Genomic DNA, 25183 nt, shown 5'->3' with positions numbered 1-25183 from the left:
GAAACTCCGTCTCAAAAGAAAAAAAAAAGGAAGAAAGAAAGAAAGAAAGAAAGAAAGAAGGAAGGAAAGGAAGGAAGGAAGGAAGGAAGGAAGGAAAAAAAGAAAGAGCTCTTAGGTGTGAGGCCCTGCAAGGAGCAAATGGCCTGGGCTACCTTCACTGATGCCCTCAGCACCTTCTAAGGTGAGGCTAACACCAGCTCACATTGATGAGCTGGTGCTGGGCCTGGAGCAAAATGTGTATTTCATTTAAGCTGCCCACCAGCTTGTGAGGCTGGTGCATTACAATGACGGCGGGGCTCCTCAGAGTGTGTATAAGACAGAAACTGTGCATGGCCAAAGCTATGCTTGAAAACCCTCAGGGAGGCACCACCTTAAGGACCAACATAGCATCACTTAGTAAAGGCAATAGCCTTGGAACAGATGACTCTGTGTGTGTGTGTGTGTGTGTGTGTGTGTGTGTAGCATTAGATGAAGTAGTAACTTATGTTTAGAGGTTGCCTTATTGCACAAATATAGTTGCTTTTACACACTGGACTCACCTTCTGCCAATAAGTTGTTCAATTATGAGAAATAAACAATGTCTGAAACTAAGAAAATGGCAGATTCTCACCTTCTATCTCCAGGGAATGTGCTCTTTGGCTAGAATATATAGCAGAATCAATAGTGAATAAAACATATTGTGGAAACAATAGTGAATGGAATATATGACACTATCAATAGCAATCATTAAGTTTTTTTGCTTTTTAATTTTTCTTTTTAGGTTTGTCTGGTTAAATGCATCTAAGTTTCATGTGTATATGAGGAATCACTGTTTTCCTATTATACAAATTTGGAAACTGAGATTCCCAGCTTTTAAGTCCTTGCCTAAGGTTGCATAGCACAGAAATAGTCACATCAGAAACTGAGCCCTGTCCGCACAGTGCAGCACTTTGTTCAGCCCTGGGTGCCTGACTCACTCATTCCTTGAGGACCCTCTCATGACAACTGTAAATAGGCAGCTGAAAGAATCCCAGTGATGGTGGGAGGGGAAGGTGGTTGGAAAGCATTAAAAGACCACGCTCCAGCAATTCACTGATGTGGGAAATTGTCTGTATTTCAGGTCAACCATCAGCATAGATTTTGGTCTGCAAAGCCCCAGCTGAGCAAGCATGCCGTGTAGACATACAGGTGCCCAGAGTTTAAAGGAAAAATACTCAGACTCACACTGGAGTTTAAGATCCCTTCATTGCCTCTCCTACTGGGTTGTAGTGACTGGAGTCAGTGGGGAATTACCAACCCTGGGGCTCTCTCTGCATCTCAAGCCCCCAGAGCTGGGCTTCCTTGTTTACTTATTTAGAGCCCAGCAGAGGAAGTGGTAAAGGAAACTAGCTGAGTCGTTTTCTGAGAAGAGACCATATTTGTTCGCAGAGGAAGTTGTTGCTTTCTGGGATCTGGCTACGGCAGAAAAGACATCGGCTCCAACAAGGGTGTTCCACAGGGTAGCAGGGAGTTGGAAGAGCCAAGAAAGCCTCTGAGCTCTGGATTTGAGCTTCTCTGCCCATGGGTGCAGCGCCCATGCTCAGCTTGTGAGCTTCCTCCCGGGAGAGCAGCCATGGCACTGAGGAATGTGCCCTTTCGCTCAGAGGTCCTGGGCTGGGACCCTGACAGCCTTGCTGACTATTTCAAGAAGGTGAGCCTTGCTCTTGTGTGAGTGGTCATGAGGATAGTGCCTTTGGTGGGCTGAACTGAGGCTTGACAATGGAACTGGGGCAGAATGTGGGAGGTGTATTAAGATAGCAATGGTACCCTATGGCAACTTTACTGGTTGAGTGAGCGCCATATAGACTGCTGAGTTTTCCTGGCAATGAGTTCTGGAGAGAAGGATGTGAGCAGGAGCCCTCAAATGAGTATGTGCCTATTATGTGCTAGGGTTTGAATTCAGTGTTTCACAGGCACCGTCTCATTTAATGCTCCCTACTGTCCTGTGAGGTCAGCATTGTTATCCCCTTGACTCAGCTGTAAAGTCAGCTCAGGAAACTGAAATGGTCCGAAGCCCTAGGGACCACATGTGATAGAGGCAAGATTCAAGTCACACCTATCTGGTTTTAAAGTCCATGCTCTGAGATGCAGAGAACTGTTGCAACTGCTAATGAGATCAACGCTCCTTACTAGAAAGGGGAGACATGGTGTCCTGGAGGCAGGAGAAAGAATAGGCCGGACACGGCATTTAGGCTTTCACTGCTCAAAACCCTGAGGGGGGTCCTCAAGCTCCTGCTTGGGGCAGAGTCTCCTTGTAGCTTTATGAGAGTCTTGTGAAGCAGGCCAGAAAACTGATATGAGCCCCAATTTATAGCTATGAAAACTGAGATCCCTAGAGGGGAAGAGGCTTGTGGCAGTGCTGGGACCAGAATGTTGCTGTCCTGTCTTCTGGGCTTAGAAGAAAGACTGAAGGATCCCTGTGCTTGGTCATTGGCAGAAGGGGACAACACATCTGCTTGGGCAGATCTCAAGCCACATGACTTAGTTAGGGTCCCTCTACCCTGACCATGCGGTAAGATGCCTTGTGAGAGACATTTAAGCTTCTGACACCCTCATCCCTGCAGGCTGGCATCAGATTCTGTTGACATTCCAGACTGTCATAAAGATGAGATTGTAAAGCTAAGATGGTAGAAGTCATCTAATTCAGCTTCCTGTTTTTCCTGGGGAAATTGAGATTCAAGTGGGTAGACGAGGTTCCCAGGACATATAGCCAAACCTGGAGTCTACGCAGTTCCAAGGCATTTATAGTCACAGCTGTTCTACCCCAACCTGAAGAAGAAAATGTGAACATGTTAAACTAGGTGTGGTATGGTAGGGGTGCAGCTCACAGATCCTGTTTTTTTTGGGTTTTTTTGGCCACATTTAGTGCTTTCATTTCTGTTTTGTTCCTTCTGCAAGGTCATAATAAACTTAGGTTTCAGCAAATATTGTTGCACAACTGGTTTTTTGAAGGTTGTTTCTAAATATCTTTCTCAAATATAGACCAAATAAGATAGGGCAACAAGGTAAAATTTGCCAAGAAGGAATAAAGTTGCATGTTACCTCGTTACCTCGGTAAAGGAAAAAGAAAGGAATTGAGAATTATGAAGAGAAAGACTTGAAATGGGCTGAGAGGCACAGACAGGCCTGACCTTCAGGTGTGACCAGGAGAATTACACAATCCAATTGAGCAACAGAGAATTGATCCCTAAAACTCCCATCAGTACAGGGAGATGGACCATGGGTCAGGGATGGTATAGGAAGACCTCTGTGCCTGAGCTGGGGGAAGGGAGAGTTTTCTTCCTGGATATCTCAGACCCCAGGACAAATCTACAGCACCCAGGCAGGTTCCTTCTTCTGGCATAAATGGACTGAGGGGAGAAACTAGGAGCTGAGGTGAATCTGTGATCCTGGAAGTCCTAGTCTCTCCACAGACTTGGATAGAAACCCCTCAGATTCTGAGTACCTCAGCCCCCTGAAAGAAAATACCAAATGAATGGACCGCAGAGTTGTTTAGGAATGGATCTCAGCCATCAATCATGACATGTAAAGGATTGATCTGCAGATGCAAACTCTACCCAAGTAGTGGGGTCAGGCCTCTCCTGGAGACGCCTCCCTTGGAGTCACCTCCTGAGTCAGCTCTGGAGTCAGACACACCTTGCCCTGGCTCTGCCACCTGCTAGCTTGGCAACTTTCCCATAGTTGCTTTGCTTCTCTGTGCCTCAACTTCCTCATCAGTGAAATAGAGATATGAACAGTAACTAACTCCGTGGGCTGGTTGTGAGGATTAAAGGAAATGATGGGTGTAAGGCACTCAGCAGACAGATGGGTCCTAATTCATGTTCCATCTGCCCTTTTTCCTTCTCTATTAACTGGCTCCTAGCTGGGGACACCAATGCAGACTGGTGGGATTTTGTGTCTTCTTGTCTCTGACATGTGTACCTCATCCTGTGTCTGGAATATAAGCTCCTGAGGACTGAGACCACGTTGTATATTTGTTCAATCTGTCCAATTCCTTTTGACTTGCAGGAGAACGTCTTTGGGTCATGCAGTGGAGAGGCACTGGCTCAGAGCTATGTGTCCTAATCCTAGGTGGGGTCCCAGCTGGTATCCCAGCATACTGTGTGACCTTAGACCAGCCTTTTTGCCTCTAGAGGCCTCAGTCTTCCTTACTACAAATCCAGTTAACTTTTCTGGACCGCTTTATGCTCCTTAAAAATACAGATTTGAGGTCCACAAGCCCAGATCTTGCTGGAGCAGAATCAAATGCCTGGGTCCCAGTCTGCAGGACTCTCTGCTGATCTAGACACAAAGTTAGCACTCTTCAAAATCATCTGGTTTATCTGATAATGATAACAGTGAGGATGATGAATTAAAGGCAGTTGACTCTTCCAAGAACCACTTACCCTCCACTGCCTGTACATAAAGGGGATACCAGGGCTCCACAGATGCGACATGCTTTCAATATCAACTTCTAAGTCAGCTTTCTGAGTATGATATTCATCCCGCCCTTCCAAGCTAAGACATCACAACAATTGTATTTATTCTTTGGATTTGTCAGCTATAAGATAAAAAGATGGTTTAAAATGTGCTCCAAAAGAAGGCTGCCACAAACCATGAGCCCCCCCCCCAACCCCCACCCCTTGTGAGGAGAACCTGGGATCCTCAAGGAGAAACATTTAACCTTAAATGCTCCACCTCAAAGCAGCAAGCTGAGAGATACTTCAAATGTGAACATTTATGCTGTTGAGGACAAGTTGAAACCAGCACTTCATTTGATTGCTGATTGGTTTAGGAAAATAACCAAGGTCTTAAAAATGCTCATTCATATGGATCCTATATAACTCTGTTCTGAGATTCTGACTTAAACAATTTATCTCAAAGAGGGAGGAAAAAGTTTTGCAAAATAGTATCCATGATGGTCTATATTTTGATTGGGATGATGTACTGCAAATAAATGAAGCTGCATTTTCATTTGCTCATTTTACTTACCATATATAAGTTATACTGTTATTAAAAGGGGAATATTTCTGAAAGAGACATTAAAGCCTGTTCTGAAACCTGTCACCTAAAATCCATGGAACCTCATGCAAGTTACTTGCTGTCTGTGTCTCTCATTCCCCATCTGCAAAATGTGAGGGTAAAATGATTGAAGACTAGTTTAACCACTTGGACCAGTGCCTGCCATACAGAAAGCTTTCGATAATTGTTAGTCATTTTTATTATCATTATTGAAACAGCAGTTTGGTAAATAATCTAAACGCCCAGCAATAAGGGAATGATTAAATAATGTTGTGGTCATTAAAAATAATGTTTAAATTGAGTTTGCATAACACTAGGCAGTGTTTATATTATCCTTTCAGGTAATTTAAGAGAAAAAAAAGTCAGGATAATGAGATTGAATCTAAATCATAACCTCAATTATGTTTAGAAACATGCTAGGAAGAAAGCATTGAAAGAAACACTGAGGTTGTCTCTGGGCATCGAGACAATGGATGGTATTTCTTTTCTTCTTTCAGCCCCTCTCTACCTTCTTGAGGAGCATAGGGCAGAGCTCTGCATGCCTTGAAGGCAGTCTTTCTGGAAGGGTTGGCCCTGAAGCCTTAGAGCAAGGCAATTTCTCCATTTCAGGCAGTCCCAAGGGGGTAGTGAAAGCGAGGCTGAGGTGGGGACTGGGCCCTCTGTTAGCCAAGGGAGGGCAGTGGGGAGCCTGGCTAGCCACAAGTACCGCAAAGTGCTAAGTTTCTGGGGTAGACAAGGGAGAGGAACCAATGGTATGAGCCTGCCCGTCACTGACAACACCTTCCTCTTCTCTTTGCAGCTCAACTATAAGGACTGTGAGAAGGCAGTGAAGAAGTACCACATCGATGGGGCTCGCTTCTTGGTAAGCTCTGGCTAGTCCAACACACAAACCAAGACTGTTCGGCACTTTTCCCCACGGCTGCAGGGCCAACTGCCCTACCCTTTCCCCGGGGACACCCATGGTCAATGCCTGTCTTTAGGATCCCCACACAGCCCTTTGCCTTCTCCAGAAATTTGGTAGGGCCCCCTCTCTCACTACCTCTCAGGATCCTACCATCCAGAATCCCTCTCTGATCTTCCACTTCCACTTTAAAGAGGAATCCAAGTATAGTAAAAAAAAGTCTGGAAAATCTATTTAAATGCCATCCATCCTTTGAGAAGCCCAAGGGGAAGAAGGACCATATGGGCGAACAGAAGCTTCTCACTTCCCATTTCTCACTCTGGAGCACATACTCATGAGTGAAATAAAGGATGGCATCCCCCTCATTGTTTCAATTACTTCCTTCTTTCTCACTACCAGATTCATAAAGCTGATATTGTATCAAACACACATGTGATATGGCTGTCTCCACTGTATTATACTTCAAAAAGCTTGAAGTCTAAGACCAAGGTGCAGATGTATATTAAAGACTAAGCCATTAAAGGGAAAATGATGCAGCTTTAATGGTGGGGACAGAGGTGCTAGGTTGTGGTCGGGGAGGTGGTTTGAGCATTTTCCCTGAAATGACACCTTTGCCCATGGGTTAAGAAAGACCCTGACTGCACCAACCCATCTTTTCTGGGAACTTTGCTTTACTCTTTGAAAACAAGACTTCAAGGGTCTCATGGGCGTAGATGTTCCTAATTTAAATTCAGAGTGGGGAGAGTAAGCTAAGTTGTGTCTCCCTGTAAGACATTGTCAGTAAGGGAACTTGACCATGAGACTTCAGGCCATTTGGACGAGACCAGAGAGATCACAGCTCCAGCTTGACCCCAGAGAACACCAATCCATTTCTTATATTACATCTCTGCTACCAACATCTTCTTGAATTCCTTCAGTGATGGTGAGCTTGCCACTACCCACAGTCATCTGGCCCTTTCTAGGCAGCTCTCAAGTCTTATGCTGAAACTAAACTGTGCTCCTATTGGTCTGAGTTTTGCTTCCAGGTGCCATGTAAGACATGTTTACTCACTGTCCACCTAAATCATTCATTCATTCGCCTATTGGTTCACTTGACAAGTAGTTTCCTGAGCTACTTTTACGTACTGGAGAGCATTATAGGTGGTGGGGATAGAGAAATGGTTAAGATACGATTTCTGCCTTCTAGAAACTTGTTTTATAGCAGAAACATATGTTCAGAAAGGTTTCCAACTACCTCATTTGCAGATGAGGAAACACATGCAGAGGTGTGATGTGATTTGTTCTATGTCACAGACCTCGTAATTGAACTAAAGCATACACTTAATTTAGTCTAATACCATTTGAGTTTTTAACAATATTTTTTATTCGTAGTGAGATTTGAGTCAGTAGAACTCCTGGAGTTTTAGTGCTATTCTTGCAAATTATTGCTAAACCCAAATATTTCATTCTGGTGCTATTAGCACTGAGAACAGAGACTTATCACAGTTGAACAGAAAGGGAGGAAGACATCTTTGCAGATGGTGCCTGCGAGGCCCTGTTGCCTGGGTCACCCTGAGCAAGCACTTGACCTCTCTCAGCCTGCCTTGCTTCCTACCCTGTTGACTGAGCACAGTGGACTGGGTCATAGTGGGTGATGACCCCTCCCAGCTCTGTGATTCCCCACAACAGTCCCAGTGGGAGTGTCAGGCCTGGTAGAACAGGGTTGTTTGAGAGATGGTATCTAGGCAGCTATGTTTCCTCTGCTCCAATCAGTCCTCTATCAGTTCTTCAGACAATGTGGCACATTCTGTTCATTGTATGAAGAGGAGGAAGTGGAAAGTAGGGTGATAGGAACCAGAAGAAAGGAAGCAGAATCCAGTGCCTGTCCCAGCAACTGGGAGATGTAAAGGCAGCTTCTGCTGAAACCCACCCTCCACCACAGGTGTGCTGGATACAACTGGGGACGCTTGATCTAAGCTCTGATTACTCATCTATCACCCTTTCCAGCTCTGTAATTCCAGGGCCACTCTGCTATTGAAGGCAAAAGTGAAAGGCCCTAGTTATTTTCCTAACTTCCTTCCTTCCTTCCTTCTTTCCTTCCTTCCTTCCTTCCTTCCTTCCTTCCTTCCTTCCCTCCTTCCTTCCTTCCCTCCTTCCCTCCTTCCTTCCTTCCTTCCCTCCTTCCTTCCTTCCTTCTTCCCTCCCTCCCCTCCCTTGTCCTCCCCTCTCCTCTTCCCTCTTTCCCCTTTCCTTTCCTTCCCTTTCTTCTTTCTTCTCCCTCTCTCTTTCTTTCCTTCCTTCCTTCCCTCTCCCCATCTCTTTCTCTTTCTTTCCTTCTTTCTTCTTTCTTTCCTTCCTTTTTTCTTTTCTTCTTTCTTTCTTTTCTTTCTTTCTTTCTTTCTTTCTTTCTTTTCTTTCTTTCTTTCTTTCTTCTTCCTTCCTTCCTTTTCCTTCTTTTCTTTTCTTTCTTTCTCTCTCTCTCTCTCCCTTCTTTCTTTCTTTCTTTGCCATTTTTGTTTTCCACTGAAAAGGATAGATCCTTATCTGGTAGAAGCTATGCTTCTACAAGGTATAAAAAGAAGATAAAAGGAGCTTGAGACCTGTGTCAGCTGGGAAGGCATGTGACCCATGTTGCAGAAACCTGACCACAGAGGCCTAACCAAATAAGGGTCAGTCTGTTTCAAGTAATAAGAAATGTATAGGGGGGTGCTTGGCGATGGTGAAGGAAGTCATCAAGACCTAGCCTTCATCTAACCTATGGAAAAGCCTGTGACTTCTGTCCTAATGGTTATGAGTTGGCCACTTCACCTCTAGGCATCATATCTCCAGGGAGATATGGGAGAAAGGCAGGGAGGAGGGGAGAAAGGCAAAGAGGAGAAGGTGTATGGTGAACAGTAAATGCATGCTCCCTTTTTTCCAGGAAAGTAGTAACTTTTCCAGGAGCTCCATCCAGCAGACTGTGGTTGTATCTTACTGTCCACAGCAGAGTCATGTGACCTCCACCCTCTGCAAGGGAGTCTGGGGAGTTAAATATTTTGAACAAGCACATTTCTGCCCTGAATGAAATCCAGGTCTTCCCTTCCGACATAGGGCACGGGGGCCCTCAAAAGGATCAGGCATGGTAGGATGGAGGTTTGCAGGAAGAAAATAGATTATGGATGTCATAGAGTGGAATTCCAGCCCCAGCTCATTCCCCACGAGTGGAAATCCCCTTCATATCCCTGAGCCTCGGCTTTCTCACTTGCGGAATGGGAATGCTGGTAACTCCTGCATCACAGAGTTGATGTGAGGATTCACTAAGGTGTTAAGAGGCAGAGGCCCAGGGTTAGTTCTTGACAAATATGAGTTTCTTTCTCCTCTCCCTTCTCAGTTCCCTCAGGAAAGCCTTTGCATGGCATCCCCATATCTTGAGAATTCTACCAATAACCCTGGTGAAAGAGGCTCTCCGGGGTGTGATGTCGGTAAAAGAGGCACGCAGTGCTCCAGGCTGGCTTCTCTGCAGCTGACCTTGTGGAGACTGAGAGGGCCTGAGGTCTGGGGTGTAGGGAAGAGGTCACAACATGGCCAAATGCAGCCCACAAAACGAGTTGTTTGGTTTCACAGATTTAGCTCTCACAGTGTTTTAGTCAAAATTATTTGTCAACATTTGGAACTCAGAGCATTTCACATAAAACCCAGATTTAAGGATTCCCTTTGAAAAAGCAGCTCCAGCAACACCAGGCCCACAGGCTTTTAGGCAAAACATCTAGAGGCTGCCCACTTTGGTAGGGTGGGTGGGCCGGGAGCTTTCTCCTCCGTTTGCCACAGTCCCCGCCACTCCCTATATTGTTTCACATATCACTCTTCCCCTCCTACCCAAAGCCCTTTCTGTGGGTTGTAACCTGCCTGCCATATGTGTCTTCATTTCAGAACCTGACAGAAAATGACATCCAGAAGTTCCCCAAGCTCCGGGTGCCGTAAGTACTCCTCCAACTCTATAGGTGATCTGGGAGCAGAGGTGGGAATAGGGAGTAGTGTGAGTGGGGGCTGGGTCGGCTCTATGTCATTGTTGGCTTGAAATAAGAAAGCAAGTAGGGGCCGGGCACGGTGGCTCACGCCTGTAATCCCAGCACTTTGGGAGGCCGAGACGGGTGGATCACAAGGTCAGGAGATCGAGACCATCCTGGCTAACATGGTGAAACCCCGTCTCTACTAAAAATACAAAAAATTAGCCGGGCGCGGTGGCGGGCGCCTGTAGTCCCAGCTACTCAGGAGGCTGAGGCAGGAGAATGGCGTGAACCTGGGAGGCGGAGCTTGCAGTGAGCCGAGATTGCGCCACTGCACTCCAGCCTGGGCGACAGAGCGAGACTCCGTCTCAAAAAAAAAAAAAAAAAAAAAAAAAAGAAAGCAAGTAGGAAGGATGAGGGCAAGGGCAGGATGTGGGGAACAGAAGTTACATGAAGAGCTGGAAAACAGAAGTCACAGATCCAGCCCAGCTGGCGACCTGGATGCTCTTGCCAAAAACAAGCTCAACTTTGGCCCGTGTTTTCATTTCTTCTCTTCTCATGGGGTGCTTGGGCCTGTGAAAATAGCACCAGTGTCAAGGTTTCATTGTGGCGTCACCATTGACTCAGTGATGGCTTAAGTTTTCTTGACCTCCATTTCTCACACAGTAAAATGAGAGCTGAACCAGATGACAGCAATGGACATGATTATGTGTCGATACTGAGTGCTGCCAGGGAGGTTATGTTGAGAAGAATCCCAAGGAAAGGGAGCTGTGATTCATTATTCATGTCTGCCATAGGTGCTGAAATGGGAAGTTGCCGTATGCATGTCATGCCATGTATTTTTCATCCCTCTAGTAAAGGTCTCACACACTCAAATACCTGCAGGAGCCCACTATAAATGTGTAAAATTGGCACACAAAGCCCTGTTGTTTTGTTTTGTTTTATCATCATTGGACAAAACAGTGGTAAACATTGTGTATGATGAAATATTTCTCCATTATAAGAAAAATAATAGCACAGTTATCATATGATGAAAAAAGTAACCATCGCAAAGCCTCATTGTTGGTGAAACAATAGTGAATGGTGGGGACTGTGGCAAATCAGATATCATATGTTCCATTCAAAGAGTGCAGCAGCTCCTCAGCTCCAGTCAGTGTGGACCCAACAATGTCCAGTCTTCAAATTTATCAAGAATAACTAGAAACATGGGTTTCATGTGATATATCTCAATTTTTAAAGATTGGTTCAAATGTTTTAAATATTGTGAAGGCCACAGTAAACACACCTAAGGGCTACATATAGTCTGTGTGTTACCAGTTTGAGTTCTCTTCTCTGGACATTGTATAAGGACCCTTCTCTTACTCTAAGGGTCTCAGAGCTCATCATAATAAAAGGGAGTAGGCCAAAGGACTAGGAGGTGGGGAGATCTCATGAATAGGTAAGAATGCTGGCGGCTCAATTAAGGAGACTATTTTTAGCATGACTATAGGCTTTCCCTTGTCTGGAAGCGGGAAGGAAAAGAGAGGAATAAGGATTTGCCTTTGGTGCTGTCTATCTCCAGGGACACATGTTGTTGAAGATGGCTTGAGCTTTCTAAGGATATCTAACCACATGTGGCTACTTCAATTTAAATTAAATTTAAAATTCATTCCCCTGAGGCACTAGCCACATTTTAATAGCTATGTATAGCTGGTGACTACTATGCTGGAGAGTACAGATATGGAACATTTCTATGTTTGCAGAAATGCGATGTTGTAGAGATAAATCATAGTTGTTTGCAAAATAGGGATCTTTACACACAGGTATCAGAATTGGTGGCTGGTGGGCCAGTCCCAGGCTGCAGGTGTAAGTTTGGTGACCACTGCTTTGAAATCAGGAAAAATTTCACAAAATCCAGCCTCTTTAGAAACAAGTGAAAGATGTGGCAATTGAGGGCATATATTCTACTGTGGCAATAGTCAGCCCAATCTGATGTCTGCTGCCTGTTTAGTTGGGATTTGTGCTCCCCAGTTCACCAGGGTCCCACCATTCCCTGAGGGATCATCCTAAGGTGCGTCAACCATTTATTTCATATCATGGCTTTCAAAAAAGATGAAACAACAGGGATCAGATTTACTTTCCCACCTGAAATAACCAAATAACCAGGCAAAATATATGAAAGAGCAATTTTCAAGACATTGGGCATCAGACACCGAGGGATGGAAAACAAAGGCGGTGAAGCCTGTGGTTGCTTGCTGCTTTGAGAATCTCCAGGCCATGGCACAGGGAGCAGGGAACACGGTGCCGGGTCTGGTGGACGACTTGAGTTGAGGAGGCAGCAGAGAGTCCAGGAGCCTAGAGTTCATTCAACAGGTGTCAGAGAGGAGAGAGCTACATAGAGACAGCATTCTGGAGAGCTTCAGAGGGGCCCCTCTTTAGCAGAGCACAGATCAGTCCATGCATGAAAGAAGAGACTACCTGTAGGTGGCAAAAGAACTACCCAACAGTACTGGAGGAAAGAGTAGCCACTCACAGGGCTGGAAATGGTGCCTTTCCAGCATGACTGGAAAACCTGGAGATTCACAGTCATTGGGTAGCATGCCTAGAAGGATCTTGCCTTAGTAGTGGGGAATAATTAGCCCTAATCTAAAAATTGTTCTGATCCTGGCTAGAAAACCTTAAAAGAAAGACCCAAAAGAAACAAACTGCTTCTAAGTAACTTAACTACATCTCAGAACAAAACTTAAAACTATTTATAGGAATGTAAAAATATTCACTACCCAACAAATTAAATTTATGATATTAGGCATCTAATCAGAGACTAACAAGCATGCAAATGAGCAGGAAAATATAACCCACAACGAGGAGAAAAACTAAAACATCAAAACTGACCCATAACTGACACAGAGATTAAAATTAGCAAACAAAGAGAATGTTGAGTGTATTTCATGTGTTCTAAAAGTTAAATTTAGGCATAGGAAATTAAAAAAAAAAAAACCCAACAGAACCTCTAGAAATGTAAACTATAAAATCTGAGATTAGAAATACACTGCTTGGGATTCACAGCAGATTAGACATTACAAAAGAAAATAGTAGTAAACATGAAGATACGGTAATAGAAATTGTCCAAATTGAAACACACAGAGAAAAAAACTAAAACAAAACACTGAAAAGAGCATCAAGGGACTGGGTGCGGTGGCTCACACCTGTAATCCCAGCACTTTGGGAGGTTGAGGTGGACGGATCACCTGAGATCAGGATTTTGAGACCAGCCTGGCCAATATCGCAAAACTCCATCTCTACTAAAAATACAAAAATTCACTAGGTATGGTGGCAGGTGCCTGTAGTCCCAGCTAGTCAAGAAATTGAGGCAAGAGAATCACTTGAACCTGGGAGATGGAGGCTGCAGTGAACTGAGATTGTGCCACTGTACTCCAGCCTGGGTGACAGGGCAAGACTCCATAAAAAAAAAAAAAAAAAGCATCAACGAATTTTGGGACACTTTCAGAGAGCCAAATATATGTCTAAAGTCCCCAAAGGAGAGGAAAGAATATGTATGTGAGTGGGGTAGAAGAGACAGAAATAAAACACTTGAAGACATAAAGGCTAAAAATGTTGCAAACTGGATGCAAATTATAAACCCACAGATCCAAGAGGCTCAACGAACCCCAAATGTAAGAAATAGGAAGAAAACTAGCTCTGAGGTACATCATAATCAAATTGCTCAAAATTAATGATAAAAAGAAAATCTTAAAAGCAGTCAGAAAAAAAAGAGACATGTTACATACAAAGGAACAAATGTAAGGATCACAGCAGCTTTCTCGAAAGTAAAAGAGCAAAAGAAAAATATTGTCAACCTAGAGTTCAATACTAGGCAAAAATATCTTTCAAAAATGAAGACGAAATAAAGACTTTTTCAGACACACAGAATCTGAACTGTACTGCCACAGGTGCTTTTTAAAAGTCCTTCAAGCAGAAAGGAAGTGACACCAGCTATTAACTGGACATGTACATAGGAATGAAGAATGCCAGAAATGGTAACTGTGTAGGTCTATGTATGTACATGGCCCTTGAGGGCATTTGAGTTTGCATCTTGTGGTCCCTATACAAGATTAATAGTTCCATAATACTTTAGTTATTTAGTGAACTGCTATTAGATAACTACAATGTGTTAGGCCTTTGTTAAAATTACTCAGGCTACAAAGATATGGGACAGAATCCTCATCCTCAGGACACTCACATTCTAAAGGGAGGTCAGATAGACAAGCAAAGCAATTATACTACAATTACAACAGTGCAATGGTGCATGCATGCACAAGTTCAAGCGCTAGCAGGAAGGCAGGAGTAATTTTCCCCAGAGTATTCAGGGCAGACAAGGGAGGAAGGGACCCTAAGTTAAATCTCGAAATAGGAAGGATGGTTTGTAGGACATTCTAGAAATGGGAACATATTACAGAGGCACCACTCAGTGTGCCTGGCGGAACGGCCAGTGGGGCAGAGCAGCTGGGGCGTATACCTGGGGGAGTGGACAGCAAAGAGGCTGAAGTGACTGGTTGGGGGCCGTGTGCCACAATTTATCAAGGTCCCATGAGTCGTTCTCAGGAGCCAGAGAGTGTTGGTGAAGTAAGCATCAAGGTGAATTTGTGTCTTATCTCTGTCCAGGACATGTAAGTGATGATTTGGAGGACAGCCCAGCTGGGGACATGGGACCAAGTTAGTTGGTAGTGACCAAGATCCTGCCAATGAGCTAAGAGCCTACCCTAGCGCTGTGTGAAGATGGGAGGATGGAAGAGATTTAATCAGAACAGTGGAAGGACAGAGATAAAGAAGTCACTTTCAACTTGGAAGATACTTTTTCACCTTAAGGCTAAGCTCAGCTGATGTCTTCTGGCTTTTTTGAGAGCTTGGAGAAGGTGGCAGGGGTGGGAAATGGCTTCTGGTTAGCGTGAACGGGAGAATTAGAAACATGTTGCGAACGGGCTGGGGTGGGATATTTCTTTAGCTCTCTGAAAACTGAAACAGAAACTTGGCCTGTGATGGAATCCCCTCCTCCTATGTGTTTGAATGTGCCCCCTAGAAAGACTATGAGGCCTGCCCACAGAACATGAAAGGTTAACGTGGAGAACGATGGAGAAGATATCAAGGGAAGGTCCAGGCTGCCCTAATGAGGTGACTTAGAGACTCACTGTCCCTCTTGGCAGAAGTGTGTAACAAGGACCAATTCCAGCTCTACTTCCAATGACTTATGTGACCTGGGACACATCCCTCGACCACCCTCAGCTTCCTAAACTATAAGAGGAAAGGATGGGTTACAGAGACTGTACAAGCCCACCAATTTTAAGTGCTATTATTTTGAGTATAAACAGGCAGATAGGAGAGCTTAGTGAGAAAAAGCTCAGGCTCTGAGGTCAGATGCTTGAAATCCAATCCTTCCATTCACAGGCCGTAGACTTGAGGGCAAGTTAGCTCAGCTCTCCGAGCCTCTGCTTCCTCATCTATATAATGTGAATAATGATAGAACCTACCTCAGAGGATTAATGGGAAAATTAGGGGAAATATTGGGAAAATAACAATATGCACTGAATAAGTGTTGGCTATTCTTGCTTTATGTAAAATCCCAATTAGAGCAATTTTAGTTTTTAACTATTCTATCTTTCTGGAGAGGAGAGATTAAAGAATAGAGAGGACGGAGGGTTTTGGAGTGAGGGAGATCCAGGCTCTAAAGCTGACTTTGCCTCCCACCAGCTGTAGGACCTCGGAGAAGTCATTTAAGCAATCAGCCTCAGCTTCCTTGTCTGTAAAAGAGAAAAGAGCTAACTTCTAAGGAATGGGGAACATTAAAGGAGGCAGCAAACATAAATTGCCTGGTGCTGTCCTTGATACTTACAGGTGTTCAATACTTTATTCATTCCAGCCCTTGTACACAGGTTTATTTGTCTTGATCATTACCCCAAAGGCCTTTGGAAAAGAAATTGTGTTCGTGTACAGAAAACCAAAACAATATTACACTCCTCTGAATGTCTCTATTTCCTTCCCTGATGCTTACAATATAAGTATTAAATAGATTTTTAAGAAGGTAAGTTGTGGTGAGGAAGATTCTGTCAGCCTGAAAATACTGTCACTCTCTCAGGACATGGTTGATCCCAAGACACCTCCAACATTGTAAAGGTGGAGGATTTTTAAAGAAAAAGAATGAAGGCTCCCTTTATAGGGCCTAGGTTGACCCTCATGTACAGCTGACGACAGTCTGGTTAAATCAACAGAATACATGAATACATGTTCAAATCTACTGGTGTCTTTTTGCAGTTCATTAAAGGAGCGTATGTTATACGTTTTGTATTTAAATCCACAGTGTAACTTTAAAATTAAGGAGAGGAGAGTAACGGGGTGGGCGGTGGAGGCAGCAGATAGGTATTGGATAATACTCTTTCTGCTGGTTCTCCCTGTAGCCATTACCAATAGTGCAATTAGGTTGGGAAAACTTAAGATTCAAGCTGAGAAATAATGCAGAAATATTTGTCTGTCTCCCTGAAAGGCTGTGAGTCTCATGGCAGAAACAACCTACTGAGGCATCTCCTGTGTACCTATTTCCCTACCAGAGACAGGGAAGACGGGAAAGGTGTGGAGGAAGGGACACAGAGGCGAAATGAATATTCTTGTGCCTGTTAAAGAATGTGGCCACTCAAATGCCTGTAATCCCAGCACTTTTGGAGGCCAAGGAGGGCAGATCACGAGGTCAGGAGATCGAGACCATCCTGGCTAACACAGTGAAACCCCATCTCTACTAAAAATACAAAAAAAATAGACAGGTGTGGTGCCTGGTGCCTGTAGTCCCAGCTACTCAGGAGGCTGAGGCAGGAGAATGGCGTGAACCCGGGAGGCGGAGCTTGCAGTGAGCCAAAATCGCACCACTGCACTCGTCTGGGCAACAGAGCAAGACTCTGTCTCAAAAAAAAAAAAAAAAAAAAAAAAAAGAATATGGCCAGCCCTCAGCAAAACCAAAAGAGTGACAGGGCCTCTCTCCAACATGGTCCTCCCCTGTCCCATTCAGTGGCTAATTGCTGTCCAGGGACCCAGGTCTCATCAGTCCTCAAGGGCCCTCCCACAGGAAAGGTGCCTCCCTTGGCTGTTGCTCCGTCTCTTCCAGTGCAAGCCCACAGCACTCGAAGTGAAGCCTCCTCTCCCCATAAATGCTGGTCACATGCCTTTTGACAGATGCGTCCCTCAGAGCCTCGTCTTTCTTTTTTTTTTTTTTTTTTTTTTGAGTTGGAGTTTCACTCTTGTTGCCCAGACAGGAGTGCAATGGTGCAATCTTGGCTCACGGCAACCTCCACCTCCTGGGTTCAAGTGATTCTCCTGCCTCAGCCTCCTGAGTAGCTGGGATTACAGGCATCACCATGCCCAGCTAATTTTTATATTTTTAGTAGAGATGGGCTTTTGCCACGTTGGCCAGGCTGGTCTCGAACTCCTGACCTCAGGTGACCCACCCGCCTTGGCCTCCCAAAGTGCTGGGATTACAGGCATGAGCCAACACACCTGGCCAGCCCTGCCTTTTTTATTTGTAAAAATGAGAATAATTATACTTGTATACCAGGAAAATGATCGTGAGGCACCAGAAAAACACTCCATGTAAAACTGCAGTGGGACCTGGGTGACAAGTAGGGAGAACACCCTGTGTCCTCAAATTATTATGTCCTACTATTACGCTGTCGACCGAGGCCTCAGGTGATGGTGAAAAGCTCCTTCCTGAGTCTTAAAACATCTGGCTGCCTCTGGCTTCTCAGGTAACAAGGATAGAATTTAGAAGATTTAGCTCTTGGGTCAAGGGACGATCTTTAAAGACAGAAAGAACAGGCCGGGCGCGGTGGCTCAAGCCTGTAATCCCAGCACTTTGGGAGGCCGAGACGGGCGGATCACGAGGTCAGGAGATCGAGATCATCCTGGCGAACACGGTGAAACCCCGTCACTACTAAAAAATACAAAAAACTAGCCGGGTGAGGTGGTGGGCGCCTGTAGTCCCAGCCACTCGGGAGGCTGAGGCAGGAGAATGGCGTGAACCTGGGAGGCGGAGGTTGCAGTGAGCTGAGATCCGGCCACTGCACTCCAGCCTGGGCCACAGAGCGAGACTCCGTCTCAAAAAAAAAAAAAAAAAAAAAGACGGAAAGAACATTTTGTTCCTTGGAAGAAGGATTGGAATGCAGAGTGAGAGCAGGATTGAGCATGGGAATGTGTGCAGGGAGGAGGGGTGGGGAAAAGAAGGAGAGTTCCAGGGTCCCACTGCGAGAACAGCGAGAACAGCGCTGTGGAAGAGGCATCTGCCCTACCCAGGGCCTGGAAGCTTTGTCCCGGGAGGGAGCAGCAGGCAGTCTGAAATCTGAGCCCAGGGAACAAGGCTCCTACTGTGGGAGGGCCCTATAAAAGGAGTAGGTCAGAAGTTGGCCAAAGCTGTGGCAAGAACGCGCTCTATATCCATAAGCCAGTACACAGCTACATGTGCCACAGTAGAGGAAACGAAGATGGAATTTTCACGGAACAATGGATGCTTTGTGCGCTGATTATTTTCTATTCTGTACTCCTCTCCTTCCCTTCCCTTTCCTTCCATTCCCTTCCCTTCCCTTCCACCCTCCCTCTCTCCCTTCTTTTCCGCCTGCCTGCCAGCCTTCTTTTCTTGTATAGTTTCTTTCTTCTTGTGTCATCAGCAAAGTTGATTTCCAGACCCACTAGTAGGTCTTCCTTCACAGTTGTTCAAGCATGGGGGAGAATTAAAGAGCTATATCAAAGGCCAGCTAAGGCCTCGCATACCCCCACTCCCCTACTTCACTCCCTTTAGAATCACCAAGTTTCTTCTCCTGCCTTTCCTTCTCCTTCTCTTTAAAACAAGCAAACAAACAATTTCATCAGTGTCAAGAATAACAGGATTTATTCCACAAGCTTTTTGGATCATAATAAAAATCACGTGGGGGCTGGCTGATGTCACTGAGCCTCAGGCTTCTCCCCGGAGGGTCTGTTCAGGTAGGTTTGGCTGGGCCTGGTGATCAGTGTTTGTAACAGGTATAGCTAGGTAATCATGATGATCAGCCCATCAGGGATTCACTAATCAGGTTTAACCCCTGTATTGTGCTGATAAGGAATCTGGGGCCAGGTGAGGGCAGCTGCCTTGTCTGAGGTCACACAGTGGGTGCCACCCTTGGGGCCAGACATTGCAGTTAGACCGTCTATGCCTGCAGGCCCTGTACGTTGTACATTACCAGGATAGCCCTTGACTGAGAAGATGAAGACTAGCCCCCACCATGCTGCAAGTTAGGGATGCAGCTGGGCTGGACCCAGGTCATTGTAGAATGCCACCTTCCTACAATGGGCTGGCTTCCTGGGGGGAGGTTCAGCCAATTTCCAGGGCCAGCTAGTTCCTTAAACGAAGGCAAGCAGAGAGGACTACTGTCTATGGCTGCCCAGCCCCCGTCACTTCTTGCACTGGTCCTGAGTGAGGCGTGGGGTTTATGGGGTGAAGGGAGAATGAGTCACCTACCTCAACTCACTGTCACTTGGTCCTCTGGGGGTAGGGTGTAACTTGAAGGTTTGCACCTAGTGATAGCCATAGCAACCACCTCCCTGCTGTGCCCACCATCACTGTTGCCCCGTCCACCAGTCCCTGGCAGTGGTCCCATAGGCTTGGAAGGTGCTTCCTGTAGCCCATTAAAGCAGAAGAACCCTGGGAGCCCACACTTTGCTGCAAGCCAACTGTCAGGCCCAGTTCTGCCCACCCCCCGCTCAGCTCTTTGCTGCTCCTCTGCTGAGGCCTGCGGTTTGGCATTTCCTTCCTCACCCAGTTCGAGCCCCAGCATCCTCCAGCCTGGCTGTAGAGATACTGGTGAGAGGCAACACCACAGAGAGCAGGAGATTCTTTCAAGATCCAAAGCAGCGCTGTGAGCTGGTCAGAGCCCCATCAAGCTCTGTAGGAGAAGGGCGTTGAGGTGAGCCTCAGTCCCACCTCGCTCAAGTCATTACTGAAATGTCACCTCTTCAGTGAGGCCCGATCATTTTAAATGGCAACCGCACCCCACCCTGCACTCCCATCCCCCTCCCCAGCCCCCCACGCTGCGTGCGCATGGTGCATATGCATCACATTTCCCCTCCTTAAAGCTTCCTCTCCACTAGCAGGGATCTGTCTGTTTTGTTCATTGATGCACCTTGAGCACTTAAGTTCCCAGCACTTAGAAGGCCCTCAGTGCACATTGTTGAATAAACAGGTGACAGAATGGGAGTGGCTGCTGCAGCCAGCACCGCCTGACATGGCCAGGACACAGAACACTAACGGGGCTCCCTCGCCCACTCTGTAGGAGTCCTTCCATCCCACACGTCCATTGTCTTCTTGAAATAACCACTTAAAGGAACCAAAAAGAACCGTGTCACAAGCACTCTGACGGCATGGTCAGGAGGCGACTGGGAAGCCCCCGCTGCTGCTCTTAAAACCTCTCTCCCTCTGCGCAGTCACAGAAGCCTGGAGTTGTCAACAATATTACTACAGAGAGTAAACCTTTCCCTTTCTCCTTCTCTTTCCTCTTAAGTACCCAATGTGTTTATCAAAATTTGTTTATCCTATTATTCTAATGAGGTAGGAGGTTTGGATACCATTTCTTTTTTTTTTTTTTTTTTTTTTTTGAGGCGAAGTTTTGCTCTTGTCCCCAGCCTAGAGTACAGTGGTGTGATCTCGGCTCACTGCAACCTCTGACTCCCAGGTTCAAGTGGTTCTCCTGCCTCAGCCTCCTGAGTAACTGGGATTACAGGCATGCAGCACGCCCGACTAATTTTTGTATTTTTAGTAGAGATGGGGTTTCACCATGTTGGCCAGGCTGGTCTCGAACTCCTGACCTCAGTGATCTGCTCACCTCAGCCTCCCAAAGTGCTAGGATTATAGTCATGAGCCACTGCGCCCAGCCTGGATCCCATTTATTGGGAGAAATGGGGGAGTTGAGGGGCCGGGGAGGTGATGGAGGAATCGAGAAATGGTGGCTGCTAAGGACTTCCTTTGCTAACTTAGCAAGTTTATTTTAGGCTAAACTCATTACTTTGAGATGGTCGTTAAGCAGAAAGAGTAGAGATCATGAGCCGCTCTCATAGGCAGGCCAGGGACTCAACAGTGTCTGCCTCCAGAGAGCTTGCAGCAGAAAGGGAGCTGACACAGGGGTGTGTGCATTGAAAGGGCACTGGCTTGGAAATTTGAAAGGCAAGCTTTTGGTGCTGGTGTGAGTTGTGGGAAGAAGGGTGGTCTTTACCACTAACTACGGTGTGGCTTCAAGCTAGTCCCCCCCTTTTTTTTTTATTAAATATGAAGTCTCCCTCTGTCGCCCAGGCTGTAGTGCAGTGGTATGATCTTGGCTCACTGCAACCTCCGCCTCCCGGGTTCAAGTGATTCTCCTGCCTCAGCCTCCCAAGTAGCTGGGACCACAGGCACGCGCCGCCATGCCCCAGCTTTTTTTGTAAATTTAGTAGAGACAGGGTTTCACCATGTTGGCCAGGATGGTCTTGATCTCTTGACTTCATGATCCGCTAGTCCCTTCTTTGTCTTGGCCTCTGCCACCTCCTCTGTAAAATGAAATTGGACTGATAATCTGAGGTTCCTTCCAGTTGCCCCAAATTTTGAGGAAACACTAAGCCTGTTGACTACCAAGGGTCTTGTTGGTCTCATCAATGGGTACTAAATGGGGCTGGAGTCTCAAGTTCTGGATGTTTGAGAGACTGGAATGGATGCTTGTTGCTAGGGCATGCTGGAGATACCGTTCTGACAGCAAAGCCCTCCTGCCCCAGCTTCCCCAGCTCTATCCTGGGATTTGGGGATTTGCTAGTTCTGACATGAAAGAACCTGGGGACTAAGAATATCTTCAAGTGTCTTCGTCAAAGCTGGTCTCAGGGACATGAGTGATTCAGGGAGTCTCTCATTCTGCAGCCCCTGCCTTTATAGAGAATACCTCCCCAAGCTTTTATAAGAATCCGCATCACCGAGTGGGAGTCCGGGAGGGGAAGATGGAAGGAGATGGGAGGCCACAGAACAGCCCACTAGAGGTTATGATAAGAAATCTCCAAGAAGCAGCTGATTCCTGTGGGTCTAGATGATGGTCTGAAGATTCTTGGGAGCAAGACAGCACTGCCAGGTCATGCAGAGCCAGGGGAACTCAGCCCCAGGAATAGTAAGAAAAGAAAATACGCAGCTATTGTATCTAGAGCCTAAGGTTCCTGATTTTCAGAGGGAAAGCCAGGTGTGAGCTGACAAGTCTTTAAGGGGGAGCTCTGAGCTGGACTTGGAAGGCTCAGCCAGACACAGATCAGCAAGGAGGAAAGAAAGCTTCCTGGGCAGGAGGAAGGTCTGGCCTGGAGAAAAAGGTGGCAAATTCTGGAAGGAAGTGAGGAGCAGAGGGTCCCTGCAGAGGTGACAAAGAGGAGGCTGGCTAAAGTTGGCCCTGGTGCCCCAAGTTTCTATAGACCAGGGGACATCAAGGGTCAGGGGGAAGGTTGAGACTGAGAGAAGATGGTTTTGTCTCTTCATCTGTCTCTTTATCTTGCAGGATTCTCAGTAAGTTAAGTCAAGAAATCAACAAGAATGAAGAGAGGAGGAGCATCTTCACACGCAAGTGAGTGGAGCTGGTGTAAGGAAATGCAAGATTTTTCAATCCCAAGTTGAACCTTAAAAGGAAAGCACAGAACTATTTTTGCCTTACTTTTTGACCTGCATTGGTCCCCTGAATCCCAGGGGTCTGGAAGATGGTGTCCAAGGAGAGGAAGGGGTTTCCTCCCCTGCCCTGCATCCTGTCCCTGGGTCTGGGACATCAGGGGAACCTCCCTCTAAAGCATCAGACAGTCATGAGCTTCCAGTCATGCCACTGATGTGGCTTGGTGATTTCCAGAATTTTCAGGGTATCCTAGCCCCAGTTGCTGAGCAGCAAGGACACAAGCCCCTCTTGAGCAGTGAGACATGTCCTCCACTGGGGCTCCCTCTCGCTGGACCAGATTGAGGAAAGAGGGAGATCCCCTTAAATCAACAAGACCGTTAACGCAATGCTATTTGCCTTTGCAGACCCCAAGTCCAGCGGTTTCCTGAAGAGACAGGTAAAGCTATCAGGGCTGAGAGGTGATTGCTTTAGTTGGTGATAGGTATTTCAATTTTCTTGCCTTTCTGGTTCGGGGCGCTCCTTGAGTTCATTCAGGTGACCTTACTGACTTGTCTGTCAGCCATTTCTTACCCAGAAAACAGTTTGGGTCTAGATGGAGGGGAGGAGATGTCTCTCTGCAGGGCACCTGGCTTATGGCCCCTGTTCTGCTGGGACCATCTTCAGAGACACACTAAGGAACTCTGGGGGCTCTGTAGAGGAAAACAGGGACCCACCTCTGAGTGAGCACGTGAGCTGAGCTAGTCTCCCTGCATCTGAGTCTTTAAAGCAGCTTGTCTTTTTTTTTTTTTTTTTTTTGAGACGGAGTCTCGCTCAGTCGCCCAGGCTGGAGTGCAGTGGCGCGATCTGGGCTGACTGCAAGCTCCACCTCCCGGGTTCACGCCATTCTCCTGCATCAGACTCCTGAGTAGCTGGGACTACAGGCGCCCACCACCTCGCCCGGCTAGTCTTTTGTATTTTTAGTAGAGACAGGGTTTCACCGTGTTAGCCAGGATAGTCTCGATCTCCTGACCTTGTGACCGCCCACCTCAGCCTCCCGAAGTGCTGGGATTACAGTAAAGCAGCTTTTCAACTGTTCAATCGCACAAGTGTTGCAATGCAGATTCCTGGGGCCTGTCCTGTCCTGCTGAGTTAGAAACAGTAGGCACAGGCCCCCAGGTAACTGCAGGTCTTAAAGCACTTCCTAAATCACTGTTACACATGTGAAAGGTTGAGAACCATTGCCACCCCCTGGTTCTCCAGTAGAATGAGCACCTTGGGCAGGGTCTCTGGAGTTGACAGTAAGTGGCTAAACCCCCAGGGGTGTGGAAGGTAGGTGGAAGCCGGGGAAGGGGCATTGCTGAGGGAAGGCATCAAATGGGGAAGCTTTGACTTTCTTTCAAGCGGCGGCTTTCTTCAGTACTGATGGTGGTGTCATCTCCTTCCACAGAAAGCCACGAAGAGGACAATGGGGGCTGGTCGTCCTTTGTGAGTATGGTGTGGGCTGTTCTTGCACCTTTACAGCAGCGTCCAGGGCGGCTTTGTGATATAGACCCAGCATGGAGCCAAGTGGAGTGGGGCTCTAACATGATGCCAGCACACCCACCCATGGCCCAGAAAAGGTGCTCTACATAGGGCCAGACAGGAAATAGTTTTGGCTTTGGGAGCCATGCAGCCTCTGTCTCAGCTACTCAACTCTGCTACTGGAGCACAAAAGCAGCCACAGACAATGAGCAAACAAATAGGCTTGACTTTGTGCCCATAAAGCTTCATTTACAAACACAGAGGGTAGGCTGCATGTGACCCTAGGCTGTACTTTGCTGACTGCACTTTACCCACTGCTACCACTCCCCACTCACAACCCCCATCTCCAAAAATGGACACTCCTAGAAATCTACCCACAAGTAGCTTTTCTCATGGACTTAAGTCCCCATTGGTGGCACGGAGGGAGAAGAACTTCAGAACCGACTGTTAGCCCGGAAAAGACCTCAAAAGGGTGCGATCCAGTTGGTTTTTACATTGCAAGGTCACAGTGCCTACTCTGAGAGTCCGATGGATTGTACAGCCCCTCTCCCGGAACCTATATACACAGTCACCACCCACGAAGCAGTCTCAGGCTAAGAACTCTATTGTGGACTGTAACCCAATCTGTTCATTTTACAGATGAGGCAACTAAGCCCACAGGAGAGCAGAATGTGACTTGTGTAGAACACAAAGCTAGTTAGAGGCAGACCTAGGGCCCAGGTAACCAAACCCTCAGTTAAGTGGTCCTTCTGGTACAAGGCTGCCTCTAGTGCCTTTAGAAAGCAAAAACAGGCTGGGCACGGTGGCTCACGCCTGTCATCCCAGCACTTTGGGAGGTGGGTGGATCACGAGATCAGGAGATCGAGACCATCCTGACTAACACGGTGAAACACTGTCTCTACTAAAAATACAAAAAAATTAGCTGGGCGTGGTGGCGGGTGCCTGTAGTCCCAGCTACTCGGGAGGCTGAGGCAGGAGAATGGTGTGAAACTGGGAGGTGGAGCTTGCAGTGAGCCGAGATCGTGTCACTGTACTCCAGCCTGGGCGGCAAAGCCAGACTGTGTCTCAAAAAAAAAAAAAAAAAAAGAAAGCAGAAACAGAATGTCCCTTGTCCTATTGGGATTCTGGTAAAAGAAGCATTTAATCGGGCGGAG

At 46.5% G+C, this 25183-nt stretch overlaps 1 protein-coding gene across 2 annotated transcripts; it reads left to right on the top strand.

The window, feature by feature from the left end:
* Positions 1–1365: 1365 nt before the first annotated feature.
* Positions 1366–24934, top strand: LCP2 (lymphocyte cytosolic protein 2). 2 transcript variants are annotated; one of them, XM_033180274.1, is made up of 7 exons: positions 1366–1669; positions 5819–5881; positions 9809–9855; positions 22425–22490; positions 22934–22965; positions 23956–24146; positions 24196–24934. In XM_033180274.1, the coding sequence occupies exons 1-6, from the start codon at positions 1592–1594 to the stop codon at positions 24138–24140; spliced, it is 471 nt and encodes a 156-aa protein (XP_033036165.1). In that variant the 5' UTR covers positions 1366–1591; the 3' UTR covers positions 24141–24146; positions 24196–24934. The 2 variants fall into 2 exon arrangements, with proteins under 2 accessions (XP_033036165.1, XP_033036164.1); XM_033180273.1 differs by having other exon boundaries at positions 23956–24934.
* The last annotated feature ends 249 nt before the right edge of the window (positions 24935–25183 follow it).

The sequence above is a fragment of the Trachypithecus francoisi genome, unplaced genomic scaffold (genome assembly GCF_009764315.1).
Source record: "Trachypithecus francoisi isolate TF-2019V2 unplaced genomic scaffold, Tfra_2.0 Lachesis_group2, whole genome shotgun sequence".
Classification (NCBI taxonomy): Eukaryota; Metazoa; Chordata; class Mammalia; order Primates; family Cercopithecidae; genus Trachypithecus; species Trachypithecus francoisi.
Note: the sequence above shows the minus strand (reverse complement) of the source record. Positions and strands in the feature narration are given on the sequence as shown.

What these genes read in the sequence shown, in the direction of transcription:
- LCP2 (XM_033180274.1), top strand. Translation starts at nt 1,592, where the DNA reads ATGGCACTGAGGAATGTGCCCTTTCGCTCAGAGGTCCTGGGCTGGGAC. An exon ending in TTCCCCAAGCTCCGGGTGCC is followed by an intron (nt 9,856 to 22,424) that starts GTAAGTACTCCT and finishes TTTATCTTGCAG; the next exon opens with GATTCTCAGTAAGTTAAGTC. An exon ending in AGGAGCATCTTCACACGCAA is followed by an intron (nt 22,491 to 22,933) that starts GTGAGTGGAGCT and finishes TTGCCTTTGCAG; the next exon opens with ACCCCAAGTCCAGCGGTTTC.